At 33.9% G+C, this 17456-nt stretch overlaps 1 protein-coding gene across 1 annotated transcript; it reads left to right on the plus strand.

Annotated features, from left to right (window-relative positions):
- The first annotated feature begins 794 nt into the window (after window positions 1–794).
- Window positions 795–16882, plus strand: LOC111703531 (uncharacterized). Its single transcript, XM_023475493.1, has 3 exons — window positions 795–999; window positions 13823–14489; window positions 14916–16882. Exons 2-3 carry the CDS (start codon window positions 14162–14164, stop codon window positions 16622–16624), a joined length of 2037 nt encoding a protein of 678 aa, XP_023331261.1. The 5' UTR covers window positions 795–999; window positions 13823–14161; the 3' UTR covers window positions 16625–16882.
- The last annotated feature ends 574 nt before the right edge of the window (window positions 16883–17456 follow it).

Here is a 17456-nt window from a genome sequence, read left to right on the forward strand (position 1 = left end):
AATAAAGAAATTACATTCACATTCTTGACTGCAGCGTCGAAAAAAAATCGATGTTTGTAGGTTGTAATAGCTAAATGATTTGTGTGGAATTAAATTGATTTTTTTTACGATCCGAGTTGAATATTGCAACTTTCTAATTTTGTGTGGACACTACAGCCTACGTTATTCGGTATGAGTCGTAACAATTTTCTCCTTATAGACGCAACAGATTGAAGCAAGATTAGAAGCAATAACCATCGAATATTTTCGATGTAAGCCTAAATCCCTTTTTATCTTTGCGAATACTCCCTTTAAAGATATATATAATGAGGAAGATATCGTGTTTTCTGTTAAAAAAGTAAAGGTTTACAAGGGCACCCATGTGAATCGAACATAACTCTTAAAAAAGACGATCACTTGAAATTATGCCGCGTGATATTTCTTTTCTAAAAATTAACCTTCCCTTTCCTTTCTTAAGAATTACTGGGGTCGCCTTAGAGACCTGTAACATATAACATTTGAAGAACCCTCTTGAAAGATTTCATATTTTTAAAATATATTGTTAAAAACCCACATTTTTATCAAAATATGCCCCTTTAAATCACTTGTGCAAACATTTATCCGATATTTTTAGTGTAAACTTTAATATTCTTAATAAAATATTTGCCAAGCTGTATTTGAAGTACCGCCTTTGAAGGAGTGTGTCATTTGCATAGTTTGTGTGCACCCATATTGTGTGCTGTTGTTGTGTGAGTGTTTATGTGCGTGTGAGTTTGTGAATGTGCGCGCTCATTCATTGCCATGGTGCGCCCGGCGACTGTGTCTCAGTATAGTGAAGGTAGGGCTCTAAGACGAGTGTGTATGAGAGAGTGGAGATGATTATATAGTGATCTTAACTTATAAATACCAGTGACTTCAACGGTGCTTAAAGAGACAGCGGTGGTGACACGAGATTCTTAGTTTTAAATAGAATTGCTGGTTGTCACTCTCGGTGATGAATTCTGGAGAGACTTAGCCCAGGTCTAAACTCTAAACTCTAAATATTTTAATTAATTAATGCCCCGGGTATGGGGGCCTCTGCATAGTTACAGTGGAATACAAAAAAACCTTCGTTGTAGGATTTTCTTGTTAAACATTTATTGCAAAGAAACAGATTTGTATGGAAAATACCAAAGTTTTAACAAACATGTTTATTTTATATAAATGAAAGTAATTAAAAACTTTAAATTATGTCAGTTAGTTTGTTCACTTTTTCAATTAATGATTCAAGGCTAAGAAAGCAGAAATACGTCCAAAAATTAATATTTAATTTATCTCGTATTCTGTACGGACACCCTACCTTGTATTTGTACTAAAATATATGTAGATAAATTCTTTTTTTTCTTAACACTAAATAGCCTATATAGGATACAAATTTAAAACAATCAAATCAATTATAGATGATATATCTAATATCTATTATAAACTATGTAAAACAACACTTTATATAAATTATAGATATCATATTTATATCAATAAAATGGAATTGTTGTATTCATTAAACTATCAGTAGATTTTTTCTATCCATCTATTTATTTATTTATTTATCTATCTATCTATCTATATATCTTTATTCCTAAGTCCAGGTGTCACCAATAGTTCCTAGGTTTTATTTCATTATTTCTAATATTTCTCAAGTTCTCTTAATTAAAGGAAAGTACTGTGAACATAAGCTAAAGTACTATAATTTCGTAATTAGACGTAAACCTGGATCATTTTTCCCACGCAGGCTTTCATGCCAGCATACACCCTGTATTCCTGTACATATTCTAGAATACACCCTGTATTCCTGTATTCCGGTACATAGTCAGTCTAGAATACACCCTGTATTCCGGTATACATATTTTATATTATCTCTAAAAATAATCATACATTTTTATCTCTATCCATTCATATCTCTATATCTATTTCTATCTATATCATTTATCTACCTAAATCTATTTCTATCTATATTTTATCCTCCCTTTTGTTTATCAAACTATCAATTAAATTAAACATTTGTTAAGCAACAAGCAACAATTATAGCGTTAATTACATCTATCTATCTAACTATCTTATATTTTTATCAACCCACCTAAAACCCAGCCTTCTATACAATATTATTCGACTCTATAGACCTGCATTCCACCTTATTCAAAATGTTTTTTTTTTAAGTTAAAAATTTCTCCCTCCTCTTCCTTCCTTCCTTCTCCCCGTTTACACAATATATACATATAGATGTGTATCCGCTTATTTCTTCTATATATCTAAGATATGGAATATGGGGTGAGCTGTAGTACTAGTATATATAGCTTGCGTATTATGTAACACAGACCGTCCCAATAGTTTTCCGGAGGTCGAAAATATTGAATAGAGAGATAGTTTAACTAGGTTTGGATGGTAGAACTTTCACAAACCTAGTTTAACTACTTCTTGCTATTCATTTAACCCAACCTCTATAAAGTTTTCTTTGACTAAAATCATCTTTACATTAAATATTTTATTTCTAATTCGTGTTTAATGCCTGATTATATGGTTTCCCCTAATTGAATTATTCAATTATTCAATTCGTTTTAGGTTCGTTTTCAATTCGTTTTTAGTTCGTTTTAGGTTCGTTTTTAATTTGTTTTAGGATTGTTTTTAGTTCGATTTAGGTTTGTTTGTAGTTCGTTTTAGGTTGGTTTTTGATTGTTTTAGGTTCGTTTTTAGATTGTTTTAGGTTCGTTTTTATTTCGTTTTAGGTTCATTTTAGGTTCGTTTTTTGTTTGCTTTAGGTTTGTTTTAATTTGTTTTAAGATCGTTTTTAGTTCGTTTTAGGTTCGTTTTAAGTTCGTTTGAGGTTCGTTATTAGTTCGTTTAGGTTCTTTTTTAGCTCGTTTTAGGTTTGTTTTTAGTTCGTTTAAGGTTTGTTTTTAGTTCGCTTTAGGTTCGTTTTTAGATTGTTTTAGGTTCGTTTTTATTTCGTTTTAGGTTCATTTTAGGTTCGTTTTAGGTTCGTTTTTTGTTCGGTTTTTTTGCATACGTTTTCTCTCAGGGACAAAATTTGGCATATTGTAAGAAAATCAAATGATTTAAAACTTTTTCATTCTACCCATTTTCTTTTTAATATTATGCCAAATTTTGACCCGGACAAAAAATTCTTGCCAAAAGCGAACCGAACAAGATCAAAACGAATGTGTCAAAACGATTGTTTAGGATTGTTCTTGTATTTTTTAGGAAAATAAATGGCACACTTTAATAGAAGACAGTTTTTAAATATTGAAAGTTTTGTTAAAATACAAAAAAAAACTAAACAAAACAATTGGGACACACTGTATAAAGATTACCCTAGGATACATGGATACCGGGATACAAAGATACCCAGGAAGTGCACCGTGATCCCTACTATAAACAGATTATGACCCCTCCCCTCCCCCTCGACCCCAGACAGTTCACTTTTTAGAATATTTTCTCTCCATCCCCATCCTTGCTTCACAAAAAAATTAAAATGTTTGAAAACGAAGATGCACAAAACGTTAAAGTTTTGGCATTACAAAGCATTAAAAAACTGCATTAAAAACTGCATTAAAAATGCATTGCCCCCTGCCCCACACCCCAAACACTTTGTTATTGGCTTGAAATTCAGGGTGCAGCTTACAGTAAACTTACAAACAATAGAACATGTTTTTTCTAGATGGGTTCTATAGATATTTCTAAAGATAGGTTCGTTAGATAGGTACCATAGATGGGTTCGTTAGATAGGTTCTAAAGATAGGTTCTATATATAGGTTCTATATAGGTTCTATATATAGGTTCTATATATAGGTTCTATATAGGTTCTATATATAGGTTCTATAGATAAGTTCTAAAGATAGGTTCTATAGATAGGTTCTATAGATAGGTTCTATAGATATAGGTTCTAAAGATAGGTTCTATATATATAGGTTCTATAGATAAGTTCTAAAGATAGCTTCTATAGATAGGTTCTATATATAGGTTCTATAGATAAGTTCTAAAGATAGGTTCTATAGATAGGTTCTATAGATAAGTTCTAAAGATAGGTTCTATAAATAGGTTCTATAGATAGGTTCTATAGATAAGTTCTATATATAGGTTCTATAGATAGCTTCTAAAGATAGGTTCTATTAATAGGTTCTACAGATAGATTCTATATATAGGTTCTATAGATAGGATCTATAGATAGATTCTATAGATAGATTCTATAGATAGGATCTATATATAGGTTCCATAGAAAGGTTCCATAGATCTAATATTGTATTCTCTAGCTGTAATACCTAGGTTAGAAAGGTCTTAGATAAGACTAAATAAAATCATTAAATGCCAGGATATATTAATTTTTATCTCGGGGAAAAGGACAAATCGTGCAGTGACATCTTTTTTCCTGGTTGCATTCAAAGGTCTTCCCCCCCCCCCATCCCCAGTGAACACAGAAATTTTAGGCTTTTGATTTTTACTTCAAGTAACAAGGAAACTAAAAATGTTACACTAACTTTTAATGCTAAAGTGCCTTGCGCAATTTCCAATATTTTTTATTTTAATCTTTAATGTTAATCCTTTTATCTCTGACGATATCGTTATGACAGGGTCTGTAAACATAATGTCAAGGGACATGTCGGATTCACAATAGTGACACAAAGAATGAATAAGATATCCATATTTTTGTTTTGAAAACTTTTTTTCATTGGTGGGTTCTCTGTGGGTTGGAGTTCTTGCTTCATACACAATTAAGAAATCAGAATTCAACCCTGTTCAAGTTATCTTCCATTGTTGATCAGATTTAAAATTCTGTGATGGTGATGGACCAAACCTCTGTAGAGTAAAAAAAGTTAATGTTAGTTCCACATTTATTGAATTGAATTGTTGATCAGATTTAGGTTAAGGGCCGGGTGCCATTTTGGAGAGGGCATGCCCTCTTCCAATGTAGGGTATTTTCAATTTACTTTACACTACAAAACAGCTTGTTCATAAAGATATTAACAGAGTTGTTTAATGGTTAATATACGACAGCCTCGGGCTCTATCTATCTATCTATCTATCTATCTATCTATCTTTTTATCTATCTATCTATCTGCCCATCTATCTATCTATCTATCTATCTATCATACCTATCTATCAATCTATCTATCTGTCTGCTTTTTGTTTCTATGTATGAAACTGAAGTGCTCGACTTTCGGTGAAATTCCCACAATTTAGTTCCCATCGTTTAATTTATCTATCGATCTATTTATCTATCATTCCATTTATCTATCTATCAATCTATCTAACATTCCGTTTATTTATCAATCAATTTATCCATTTATCTAATATCTATTAATATACTTATATATTTATACATCTATCTGTTTATCTATCTTAAAAAGTATTAACTAACTCTAGAAACATTTAGTTTTAGTTTATTATTTTACAATCTCCGAAGAAATACACAATGAAATATAACTATTTATTCTGCAAGGGTGGTTTATAGTTTACATTCCAATATTCAGAGTTACCCACAAAGAATGATACCTATAGACGACTCTATGAAATTTGTATTGTCTGTTTCCTTATATACATGATACTCTGTGACTCTAAAGTTATTTATTTCTTTTCCAAATCATAAATAAAGCTATTAGTTTACTATATCTAAGGCAGAAGACTTAATTTAACTTTCGGATCTTCATCACGGTGGACTAAGCCAGTGGGGGCGGTCAAATAGGCCTAGGATTAGGCCGGATACTGTAAAAAGTCTGAACGCGCCATGGAAGTTATCATAGTTAGCCCTCCGACAGGACTATGCCAAGAAAATTGACCCCTGTCGTATGTTAGTCTGGTTAGGGCGACGTACTGTACCATAGGATCGGGTCAGTACACGCTGTTATCTGGCAGGCCGGTACAAACTGGGCAGGTCCTGTTCGAATTCAAATTTACTATGGCCCAGAGTGTCATATAGTAAGAGCTTCAGGTCGTCTTTACAGCCTTATCTTTTGTGGGTAATCCTGTTTTTTAGTGAACCAACCCAAGGTACACATGGAACCCCTCTATCTCTGATAACAAAACATAACCAAAAATGTACTGCAAGGAGGGATTAAAACAAAACTTAGCAGCACTGAGTTTGTTTACATTTCTTCCAGACATTGCAGTACACATTTTTGTCCAAATAAAGATATGATAAATGCAAATACTTCGCCTGATACCTTCCTGATTTTGTGCCCCTTCTCCTTCATGAACAAGATTCTAAGAATGTTGGAATTTTGAGAATGCCTTGTTTAAATGCCTGGGTATAGCATGGGTTCGGCTTGGATACGGGGGGGGGAGGAAAGTTGGTAAAAGTGAAAGGGAGCTTCCGGCAAGGGGGTATTCCCCCCCCCCTCTCCTTCAGTTCAAGATCAAATACTTTAAATGATCTCCCTCAACGATCCTCCGTGATTTAGTTTTATGAAGTATTATTATACCCCTGTTTTCACACCGATCTGTAATTACGAGGTAAAAGTGCGGATACAAGGAGAGAGGATATAAAGGGAAAAGTGTGGATACAAGGAGAGAGGATATAGAGGGAAAGGTGTGGATAGAAGGAGAGAGGATATAGAGGGATAAGTGCAGATACAAGGAGAGAGGATATACAGGGAAAAGTGTGGATACAAGGAGAGAAGATATAAAGGGAATAGTGTGGATACAAGGAGAGAGGATATACAGGGAAAAGTGTATATACAAGGAGAGAGGATATAGAGGGAAAAGTGTGGATACAAGGAGAGAGGATATAGAGGGAAAAGTGTGGATACAAGGAGAGAGGATATACAGGGAAAAGTGCGGATGCAAGGAGAGAGGATATAGAGGGAAAAGTAGAAAAATTGATGAAAATTAAGTACGAGAATTCGTATATTGCTATCATCATACCATGGCAAATTTTGACCCTTTTGCAATCACGACAATACGCAAATACTGTGCAAAAACTAGGGTTCAGGATATACTGGTTATATACAGGGTATACAGGCGGATTTAAACCCCGAAGGATCAGAGGTCTTTATATATCCGTGGTTTTCCAGGGGTCAGCTAAATAAATTGGAATAGGATGACGACCTTCAATTTAAATAATGAATAAGTTAATTTTAAGAAAAATTGTTTGACTTTGAATGCAATCCTAAATTGATAGCATGGTAGCATGGTATTTTCTTGAATAAATTGAACACATCCTGGTAGTATGTTATTTTATGAGATATATTGAACACATCCTGATAGTATGTTATTTTATGAGATATATTGAACACATCCTAATAGTATGTTATTTTATGAGATATATTGAACACATCCTGATAGTATGTTATTTTATGAGATATATTGAACAAATATTGATAGCTTTTGCAGTATTTTGAGAGATATATTGAGCAAATATTTATAGCGAGTATGGTATTTTTTTAATATTTTGATCACATATTGATAGCTTGTATGGTATTTTGTGAGATATATTGAACAAATGTTGATAGCTTGTATAGTATTTTGTGAGATATATTGAACAAATATTGATAGCTTGTATAGTATTTTGTGAGATATATTGAACAAATATTGATAGCTTGTTTAGAATTTTGTGAGATATATTGAATAAATATGGATAGCTTTTATAGTATTTTGTGAGATATATTGAACAAATATTAATAGTTTGTATAGAATTTTGTGAGATATATTGAACAAATATTAATAGCTTGTATGGTATTTTGTGAAATATATGGAACAAATATTGATAGCTTGTATGTATTTTAGCTTGTATGTATTTAATATGTATGTATGAGGATTTTGTAGGAATAAAGATGAGTTTGTATATTCAAACATGGAACGTGCATGAATCAGCCTTGATGTTTCCTTCACGTTTAATTTCTTTGGAAAAGGGGTATTGGGGGTTTCTTTCTTTTTTAATCTGATTTTTTAGATTCTAATAAATGATGGTTTACTCTTGTATCCCTGTATCCCTGTATCTCTACTCCTGTATCCCTGTATCTCTACTCCTGTATCCCTGTATCTCTACTCCTGTATCCCTGTATCTCTACTCCAGTATCCCTGTATCTCTACTCCTGTATCCCTGTATCTCTACTCCTGTATCCCTGGTTAAATCCTGTGTCTCTGTATCTCTACTCCTGTATCCCTGGTTAAATCCTGTGTCTCTGTATCTCTACTTCAATGAAGGAGATATAGCTAGAGGTCAAGTCCAACCCTGGGGCGAGGGTTGTCATTGACTCTCATCTAGGATATCTCCCTAGCACATTATACAAATATATACATACTCACATATACATACATTACATACATACAGATACATTACATTCATACAGATACATACTTACATATACATATACACAATTATACATACTCTCATCTAGGATATCTCCCTAGCACATTATACACATATATACATACTCACATATACATACATTACATACATACAGATACATTACATACATACAGATACATTACATACATACAGATACATACCTACATATACATATACACAATTATACATACTCTCATCGATCCTAGAATATCTCCCGAGCACATTATACACACATATACATACTCATATGCATATACATATACTCGTATACATACTCTCACTTACGCACGTACATATACATACAAAATATACATATACATATAGCAATGCAAACATATTATACATACATATATCTATTTAAATAGTAAATAATGTCCGTTATATTTAGGTTACATTGTACACACATTGATTTAAGAGAAAAATTTAATTTTATTGTAACATAGAATTTGCCGAATGAACTTAGCCACGGAACAGCTGAGCATAATTTAACCAAATATTTTAGAATTATTATTTTATATATATATGGTTTGCAGATACAAGGTCAATAACAAATAGCAAGGTTATTACTATTTTACAATTTTACAAAGATCGGTCCCTGCGCATTTTCAAAATTTTAGTTATAATAACAAAATGTGTAGAATTTGTGGCATTATATGTAAAATGATTTAAGCATTATATACATTAAATAATTTTTAGAATCATAAAATTACATGGGGATAAAATTTGATAACTATTAACTTGTTTACGAGGGAGAACAAACGTTCTGAATGGGATGACATGGGAAATTTTTATATTTTTATCGGGAACGAAGAAAGTAAGATTTTTAGAAATAAACTAGAAATTATTTAAGCAAAAATCTACATATTTATACATAAAATTTTTTGTTCGTTGTACATATGTACTTTTTATCTATCTATCTATCTATTGTTCGTTGTACATATGTACATATATGTTTGGATGTACATATGCTTGTTTGTTTTCATTGAATGTTAGAACAGCTGAACCGAACGGGCCCAATTTTTAATAGCAACTCATATTGAACCCAAAGAAAAGTTTATGGATCGAACAAGAAGAAAAACTTGTGCCCGGGGGTAATAAATGTCGACATTTCTTATTTTTGAAAATATGTGAATTTACAAAAAATCCGCGAAATAGATTCACAATAAAATGGCAGCTTGAAGAGCAATGGTTTTTAGCAGAAAAATTCATAATGTTGTTCTTCTAAAACCGCTTTAAGACAACATTCTATAAAATCAACCAATAGTTACATTTTTAGTGTCAATTTTACAGTCAACCTTTGCATTGTCCAATTTTATAGGCAACATAATTGTCAAACGTTATAGTAGACGTCAGATGGTTTTCCAAACTTTTAAACTATAGTAGAGGTCAGATGGTTTTCCAAACTTTTAAACTATAGTAGAGGTCAGATGGTTTTCCAAACTTTTAAACTATAGTAGAGGTCAGATGGTTTTCCAAACTTTTAAATCTCATTTTTTAAGTGCGAGATTATATCCTTTCAAGAATCTTTAATCGTTTAAAATATTTCTTTTTGTTTATATATTTTATTACATATTCAATAATTCCTAGTCGATTGTTACTTTTTCTATCTATCTTTGTATCTATCCATATCTAAATCTATCTATCTAGCTATCTCTATATGTATATATATATGCCTTGTCGGTCTCTATTTGAAGTGTAGAGTTGTAAAAGGACAAGAGAATTTTGCCCAACAAATTATCAATCTTGAAATCTTTAAACATATCAAACTTTTTATTCATTATACAAACATATAATATAATCACTCCAATCCCAATATACACGCACCTCTGACCCTTTAGTAAAAGTAAATTCAACCTAAAGTGTGACCGCGTCAACCTTGTTGCACCGGCTAGTCTTATTGAGTGTCTGCTTTATTTACCCAATGTCCAGGCGATACAGTACAAACTGGGGCCGGAAAGGGACCCGGCTCGGAAATTTTAATGTACTACGGCTGCTCCTGTATAAAAAGTGTATTTTGTTCAAAGTATTCTATCTGTCTAAAGTAATGTAACTGTCTAAAGTGTTGTATCTGTCTAAAGTGTGGTATCTGTCTAAAGTGTTGTATCTGTCTAAATGTGTTGTATCTGTCTAAAGTGTTGAATCTGTCTAAAGTGTTGAATCTGTCTAAAGTGTTGTATCTGTCTAAAGTGTTGTATCTGTCTAAAGTGTTGTATCAGTATAAAGTGTTGTATCTGTCTAAAGTGTTGTATCTGTATAAAGTGTTGTATCTGTCTAAAGTGTTGTATCTGTATAAAGTGTTGTATCTGTCTAAAGTGTTATATCTGTATAACGTATTGCTTCTATTCTAAATATCTGTTTATCATCAACATTTGAAGTTTAATGGTGGGAATAAAATTAGTTTAAAGATGGTATTGATTAATATACCAGAAATTTAGAGCGCTTTGTGCCACATTTCTTTTACTGTTTTATCCATTATTTTGTTTATATCTCTCTGTTTATCTATTTATCTATTTATCAATCTATCTATTTTTCTGTCTATCTATCTATCTATTTCTCTAAGTTGCCTGTGAGTCTAGATATCCCTAAGGGCCTTTTTCCATCCTGCTATCCAGCTGTTGGTGTTATACATTATATATCCACCAAATCTATCTATCTATCTATCTATCTATCTATCAATCTATCTATCTATCTTTCTATCTATCTATCTATCTATCTTTCTATCTATCTAACTATCTAACTCTATCTGGATCTATCCATCTTACTGTCTATTTAATTGTCAGATTATCTATTCATCTTTTAATATTTTTCATTCTTCAATGGTTGGTCGTATTCGTATCTGACCATTTTCTGGAAATCTGTGCAAACTTACCTTTTCTCAACTTTTGTGTCTATGATCTCCCTTATCTATTCATCAATATATCTATCTATCTATCTATCTATCTATCTATCTATCTATCTATCTATCTATCTATTTTATTATATTATTTCCTAGCAATTGTATCATTGTATTATTTATAGGAACCTAAATCTAAGCATTAAACAATCAATTCAAGTTGATATTTATCAGCATAATGTCCTAAGGGCTGTTTTCAAATCAAGCTTTAACTGCTTTATTCTTCCGGGCATCTTAGAAAAGTTTGAAATTTTAATTTTATATACTGTACAAAGAGAAGATGCTCACAGATAAATCCACAATTAAAAGTTTAAAAAGAAGATAGGGGCGAAGCGCCCTAAAAGCCTAGTCACATAAATTTCACTAGAAGGAGATTATTTATTTGGCGTACTGTCCCTCTTTGCCTTGCATAGTCTGCAAATTGTACTGTACAACATATTTTAGTTGGTTAAAAGTTGGCCCGGTGCTATGAACCGGAGTCTAAATTATCTAGTTATGTCGTGGACATTAGTTTAAAGGATATAAACTCTATCTATCTCTATAGTGCCTGGATCAACCCAAACTATGCAAAATGTTTTCAATGCCTCTAATGATATGTGGTCTCGTCACTATCTATCAATCTATTCAAATACTTGACAATCCATTATTTCTATCCATTTATCAATATTTTAACCATATTCATTATTTTATCCATTTATCAATATTATAACCATATCCATATTTCTATCCATGCATCAATATTTTAACCATCTCCATATTTCTATCCATGCATCAATATTTTAACCATCTCCATATTTCTATCCATGCATCAATATTTTAACCATCTCCATATTTCTATCCATGCATCAATATTTTTAACCATATTTCTAATGATACTTGTAACCATTTAACAATACTTGTACCCATTACCCATCCATGCTCTATATATTGATATATATCTATTTATGCATTTATCTATACATTTAAAGAGAGTTTCGAAGTGGTATAAATGTCTGATTTAGAACTCTACCCTCTAAACAAACTTTAAACCTTTGTCTTTTCAAGGATGAATAAATGTAATATTTTCCATATTTTAAATTGATGTTTTATTTTCTAAAATTGCAAAACATATACAAGTAAATTGTCAGAATTCAACACGTTTAAATATAGAAAACGACGATATCTTTCTTATTGTTACTCAGATAGAGGTTTAAAGGGTACCATTGTGAATCGGACATCACGTCTGTCCCTTTAGCAAAAATGATGTATATTCATATTTTCTTACTAAACTATCTCCAGTGCGATTATAACTTCCATCTGTTGCTACTTAATGTCCAGCTAGATATAAATGAAGGAGCTAAACAAAAGGCAATTTTATTAATCCCTATGTCTTTGAAACCTTCCTTTTCCACAATTTGATGGGTCCTCACATGTACATGTATAAGTTTTAAGAAGATATATCAGTGTTATAAGTTTGTATTGGTGTATATAAATCTATTAGTGGTGTGTAAAGGTTGTATAAGGTTGTATATATGGTAACCATACATAAAGGTTCATCATTATAATAATTAAATTTTCAAACCCAGGGATAATTAGCGGGAGGATCAGTTAATGATAATCAACAGCCGGAGGATTAAATTAATAATTAACGATAGGATCAGATTAACTTAGTAGAAATCTGTAAATATGGATCAAGACTGATATCATATCGAATTTATAAACGAGGATCAAAAGAATTGATCCTTTGCCACAAACAAATATTTTCTAATCCCCACATTTTTGTAATCTGACAGAGCTGAAAACTTTAGAATGTGATATCCTTAATCCCGATCTGTTAATTATTCTGGAGATTAAACTCATAAGAACAACAAGCAATATTTAATCTGGAGATTAAGAAAAAGAGTGGATCAAGCATTAATCCCGATATCCACCATTCTAAAGTTCCCAGCTCCGAATTTATAATTTTAAATATCAAAGGTCCTCGATATCATGGGTTGCAAAGATATAGGGATAAGAATTCGTGGCAAAGACTCAATTCCTTTCAGAGTGATTATATAGGACCATAGCAATGATAACACAACTGAGCATTGCCCCAAGCTATAATTTTCTATTCCCTATATCCTCGCAGCCGGATGGTGTAAACCTTTGGTATTTAAAACTTGACCATTTGATCTGGCAGAATTCTTAGTTTGGAAAATCCGCGACATAAATCAAACAAATGAAGAAAGATAAGTATGAAGAAGGGGCAACACCTTTATAATTAAGGTATTGAAAGGTGTGGGGGGTGGAAGGGAATGGGGTTAGGGCGTATTTTCAGCTAATAATGCATAATAATATATATACTTTGGGACGGGTTCAACTCCCAATTTCTCCTTGTATACTCAACTATTAGAATTGTATGAATAGAATCTAAGGTTGAATAGGAACCCAGAGCAATCTCTATCCAAACCTGGATTCCATTTAGCATTGTGCCTCCTTCAATTCCCATTTGTGTGAGTGCGTGTGTTCGGGGGGATGTTTGAGGGCGTCTTGTGATTGATGCCTAGCTCCCCGCAGCGCAGCAGCGTACCATGCCAAACCTTAGCTAGGCACCTCAACCATACACTGCAAACCAATATTTAAACTTAGAATTTTATTCTCTCTCTGTGTTTCAGGTGTGTGGAGGAGAGAGAGGAAAGGTTCGTGATAGAGCACTCAAGAACAGTTCCTGGATAATCCGATATTCCTGGACTATAGGGATCGACCTGGATACTCAGACCCATAGTTCCGAGTCAAAGGTTTTATAAAAACTTTCTCCGGGTCCTGGATGCACCAAGGAGGGTGGGCAGTCTGTCTGACATTGAAACCAGACTGACCCTACACTGCATCCTTGCTAAAACTAGACCGTGCTAAAAATGCAAAAATGAACCTTGTAAGTTTCAAGTCTCCAAGATGACCTGTTCAAATCTAATTCAAAGTGATCCGGAGCTACCCTGATTCAACCAAACCTAAGGATGGGTGACTCCAAGTTCCTGTGTAATGCAAGGTTTGTAGGAAGGAGCCCTGTGGACGGACCTCTTAACGATTATCGTCTCTCCGGAGTAGTCTCCTCTCTGTACCAGGAGTCTAAGGTTAAGCAGCACCATGAGGAGTTGAGATGCAACCTAGAGTTCAGTGAGAGGAACCTTCTCGTCACTTTTATCAAGAAGGATGAAGGGTTTGAATCGGACACAGAGTCCGCTAAATCTCTTGAACCCGGAGCCGGGTTGGGCGCGGAGGAGAAGAGTGTATCCGGAGAAGAGAAGATCATCAAGGATCATGTTTTCAGATTTAACGAATCAGGGAAATATTATTAGTTTGATATTATAGGATATACCAAAAACGAGGATTAGAGACTTACGAATTGAATCTTTGCCACAAACTCTTATTTTTCAATCCAAATATCTTTGCAATTTAATGTGTAAAATCTTAGATATTTACAACTATGAAATTTGTTAGACAAGCTAATCTAAGTTCGACATTACACCATCAGATTGCAAAGATATGGGGATTAGAACATTTGATACTGTGGCAAAGACTTAATTTCTTTGAAATCGGATTTTCTTCAAAATACAACAAATAAGGACGATCTTTGCAATTTGAGATTTAACATTTTATAGATGTTTTTGAAATTTTTTCCTTATCAAAAAAATGTTATATTTAAAATAGAGACTTTCTTTCTATTTGTCAATTGAAAGATAAAAATACTATTAATATTGTTGGATACAGGAGAGGATTCCTACAGTGGCGGATCAGACTCTGAGACCAGTGATCATAATAAAACCGGTTCCTCCACCAGCTCCGCCTCCGCCACTCCCACGGCGGAGCTTCAGAAGTATAAATTCGACCATATGGATACATACTCCATTAGTGATGTTCTCATTTGTCATACAGATAAACTTTATAAAAATTGTGTTATTTGGGTGATAAGGAGGTCAGGAAATCTAGAGGCATTAGTATTCGAGGCTGGGTCCGAGGACTCAGCCCGTCAACTCTACAGAAAGTTCCACGAGGTCAGTAAACGATCCAAGCTTGAGAGACATCGACGCCGTAAAAGCGACGGCGGAAGTATAATCACAAAATCGTCGGATCTTTCCAACTTGATCCAGAAGAGCGAGGAGCGAGGGAATGTATTAAAGACGGAGCTGGAAACTGATGATATAGAAAATCCACCAAAATGGAATCTTGTTCAGCATACAGATAAGAATGGAGTTACCCATATTGAGGTTGAATCCTCTCTACCAACACATCTAGTCAGACAACGGGATTCAACAGAACCACGAAGTTTACTCAGCTTCTCTCCACCTAAGTTCTCAGCACGAGGTATTGCCCGGAACTCCGGGACTAAGACGGAGAAGAGTAAGTTTGCCAAAGAACTGGAGAGTATTCTATCCACTGAGATTAAGAGACGGGATGAACTAGGGTCTGGAGATAGGAAGGATGGAGATGTAATATCTGGGAGCAGGAGCAGACCACATGGGGAGTCTTTATCCTTGAGACAGCGCGCGCCTGCCCTGCTCATCCGTAAGTTAGATGAGTTTGAGGAGAAGGCGCATCGAATTTGGGCAAAGGCGGAGGCGGAGGAGGAGAACCGTAAGGTTTGGTCGAAATCCTCCAACTCTGTTATCGGAATATCTTCTCCACCCCGTGGGCCCCAACTGGAGAACCCGTTACCTGTTCTCAAGATTGATTCTCCACGTCTCAACCCATCACGACAGCCTGGGGAGGGATCGGAGAGAAAAGATGACGGGAGAACCCAATCTCTGATAAACCAACCTGAAAATCCAACCAGAAACAAACAAAAAGATTCACCAGTTACCAAGAAAGATGAAAACAACCGTATTCTCATTCCGACAAAAACTGGAAAAGAACCTCCGAAAAAACTTTACCCCAAAGAAAGTCCTCCGATATTCAGCGGACGGTTTGTACCCCTTGGTATGAGCCCTCAGCCCCACTCCCTACCTATCTACCCAGTCCAGGTAAACTGGAACCGTATGCCGGCTGAGTTGACCCAACTCGACCTGTGGAAATTTAGCCAGGAGCAGCAGTGGAGACAGCAGCAACCACCTGCTCAGGAGAGGACCCGGAGTAGGGATAGATCTAGGATTGATCCTGATCTTCGGAGAAGAGCTCAGAGTAAGAGCCCTGCTCGCAGACCCAATGCACGGCTGTCTGATCCCAACCCGGGTTCGGAAACAGGATTTACAAGAATTTTTCGAGAATTTGGCGTGGCAATGCGGAGCAGGATGGGTAGGAAAGGAGAAATTAGAATCCCAACGGCCTCCGACCAACCAGAGATGGCGCTTAAATCCAATCTGAAAAAACAGGGTAACCCTTCGCCAGAAATAAAAGTATTTCCGCCTGATCGGAATTCTGTCTCGCCAGAAAACAGAAAAGTGCATTTTAATAAGTTTGCAACAGTTCAGATGATGGGTTGATGGACTCCACTCAATTAGTGGAGTGTTATCAAACCACTTTGCAACTAAAGAATATACCTAGAGATATCTCTGGTAAGTTCAACGCTGCAAGAAACAACGTCTGAATATCAATGAAATAAAATATAATCGTCTGTGATGAGGATTTACTTCAACTATTGCTACCTACAGTTCCTGAAAAGTATTTCTGTTGTGATTTAATCATGAGAATTTAACTGTTTTAAAGTTTATCAATTTTAAATATATTCATATGTTTATATCTTAAAACAATGTGTGTTTTAAACAAATGAAAACCACAGATTCTAATTATCAAGACATGGTCTCATTTATAATTCATTGACTTCTCGTTTCTATATTTTTGCAACCTATTATTTTGATATTTCAAACTTTAACTGAATTTTTTTTAGAATTTTGAAAACTTTGAGTAATATATTTACAAAGACAAGGAATTTGTTGTTTTAAACCATTTCGTTTATTTCGAATCACTTTCATCACAGTTAAGGTTTATTTATGATAAATTGCAATTAAAAAAACCTGAACATTTCCACGCAAAAATGCAGAGAAATGCATTCTGCAAAATAATTGGTTAATCTTACGATTCCTTATCTTTAAGAAGTGCAGTACAGAGTCATAAGATTAAATTTTTTGAGTTGACTTTTGTGTTTTAATTGATTTCCTTCTTCTTATATCTTTGCAACTTGATGTCTTAGACCTTTGCTACTTCAAACTATGAATCTGTTAAATTAAATAGTCTTAGTTTCAAGTTTGAAATGTCATCAAAGGTTTTCAGACAACGTTTAGTTTCAATTTGCAAAGATATTGGGTTTAAAAAATT

The sequence above is a fragment of the Eurytemora carolleeae genome, unplaced genomic scaffold, assembly GCF_000591075.1.
Source record: "Eurytemora carolleeae unplaced genomic scaffold, Eaff_2.0 scaffold464, whole genome shotgun sequence".
Classification (NCBI taxonomy): Eukaryota; Metazoa; Arthropoda; class Copepoda; order Calanoida; family Temoridae; genus Eurytemora; species Eurytemora carolleeae.

Coding starts and splice junctions, on each gene's coding strand:
- LOC111703531 (XM_023475493.1), top strand. CDS start 14,162: ATGGGTGACTCCAAGTTCCTGTGTAATGCAAGGTTTGTAGGAAGGAGC. Junction 14,490..14,915: donor TTTCAGATTTAACGAATCAG/GGAAATATTATT, acceptor TGTTGGATACAG/GAGAGGATTCCTACAGTGGC.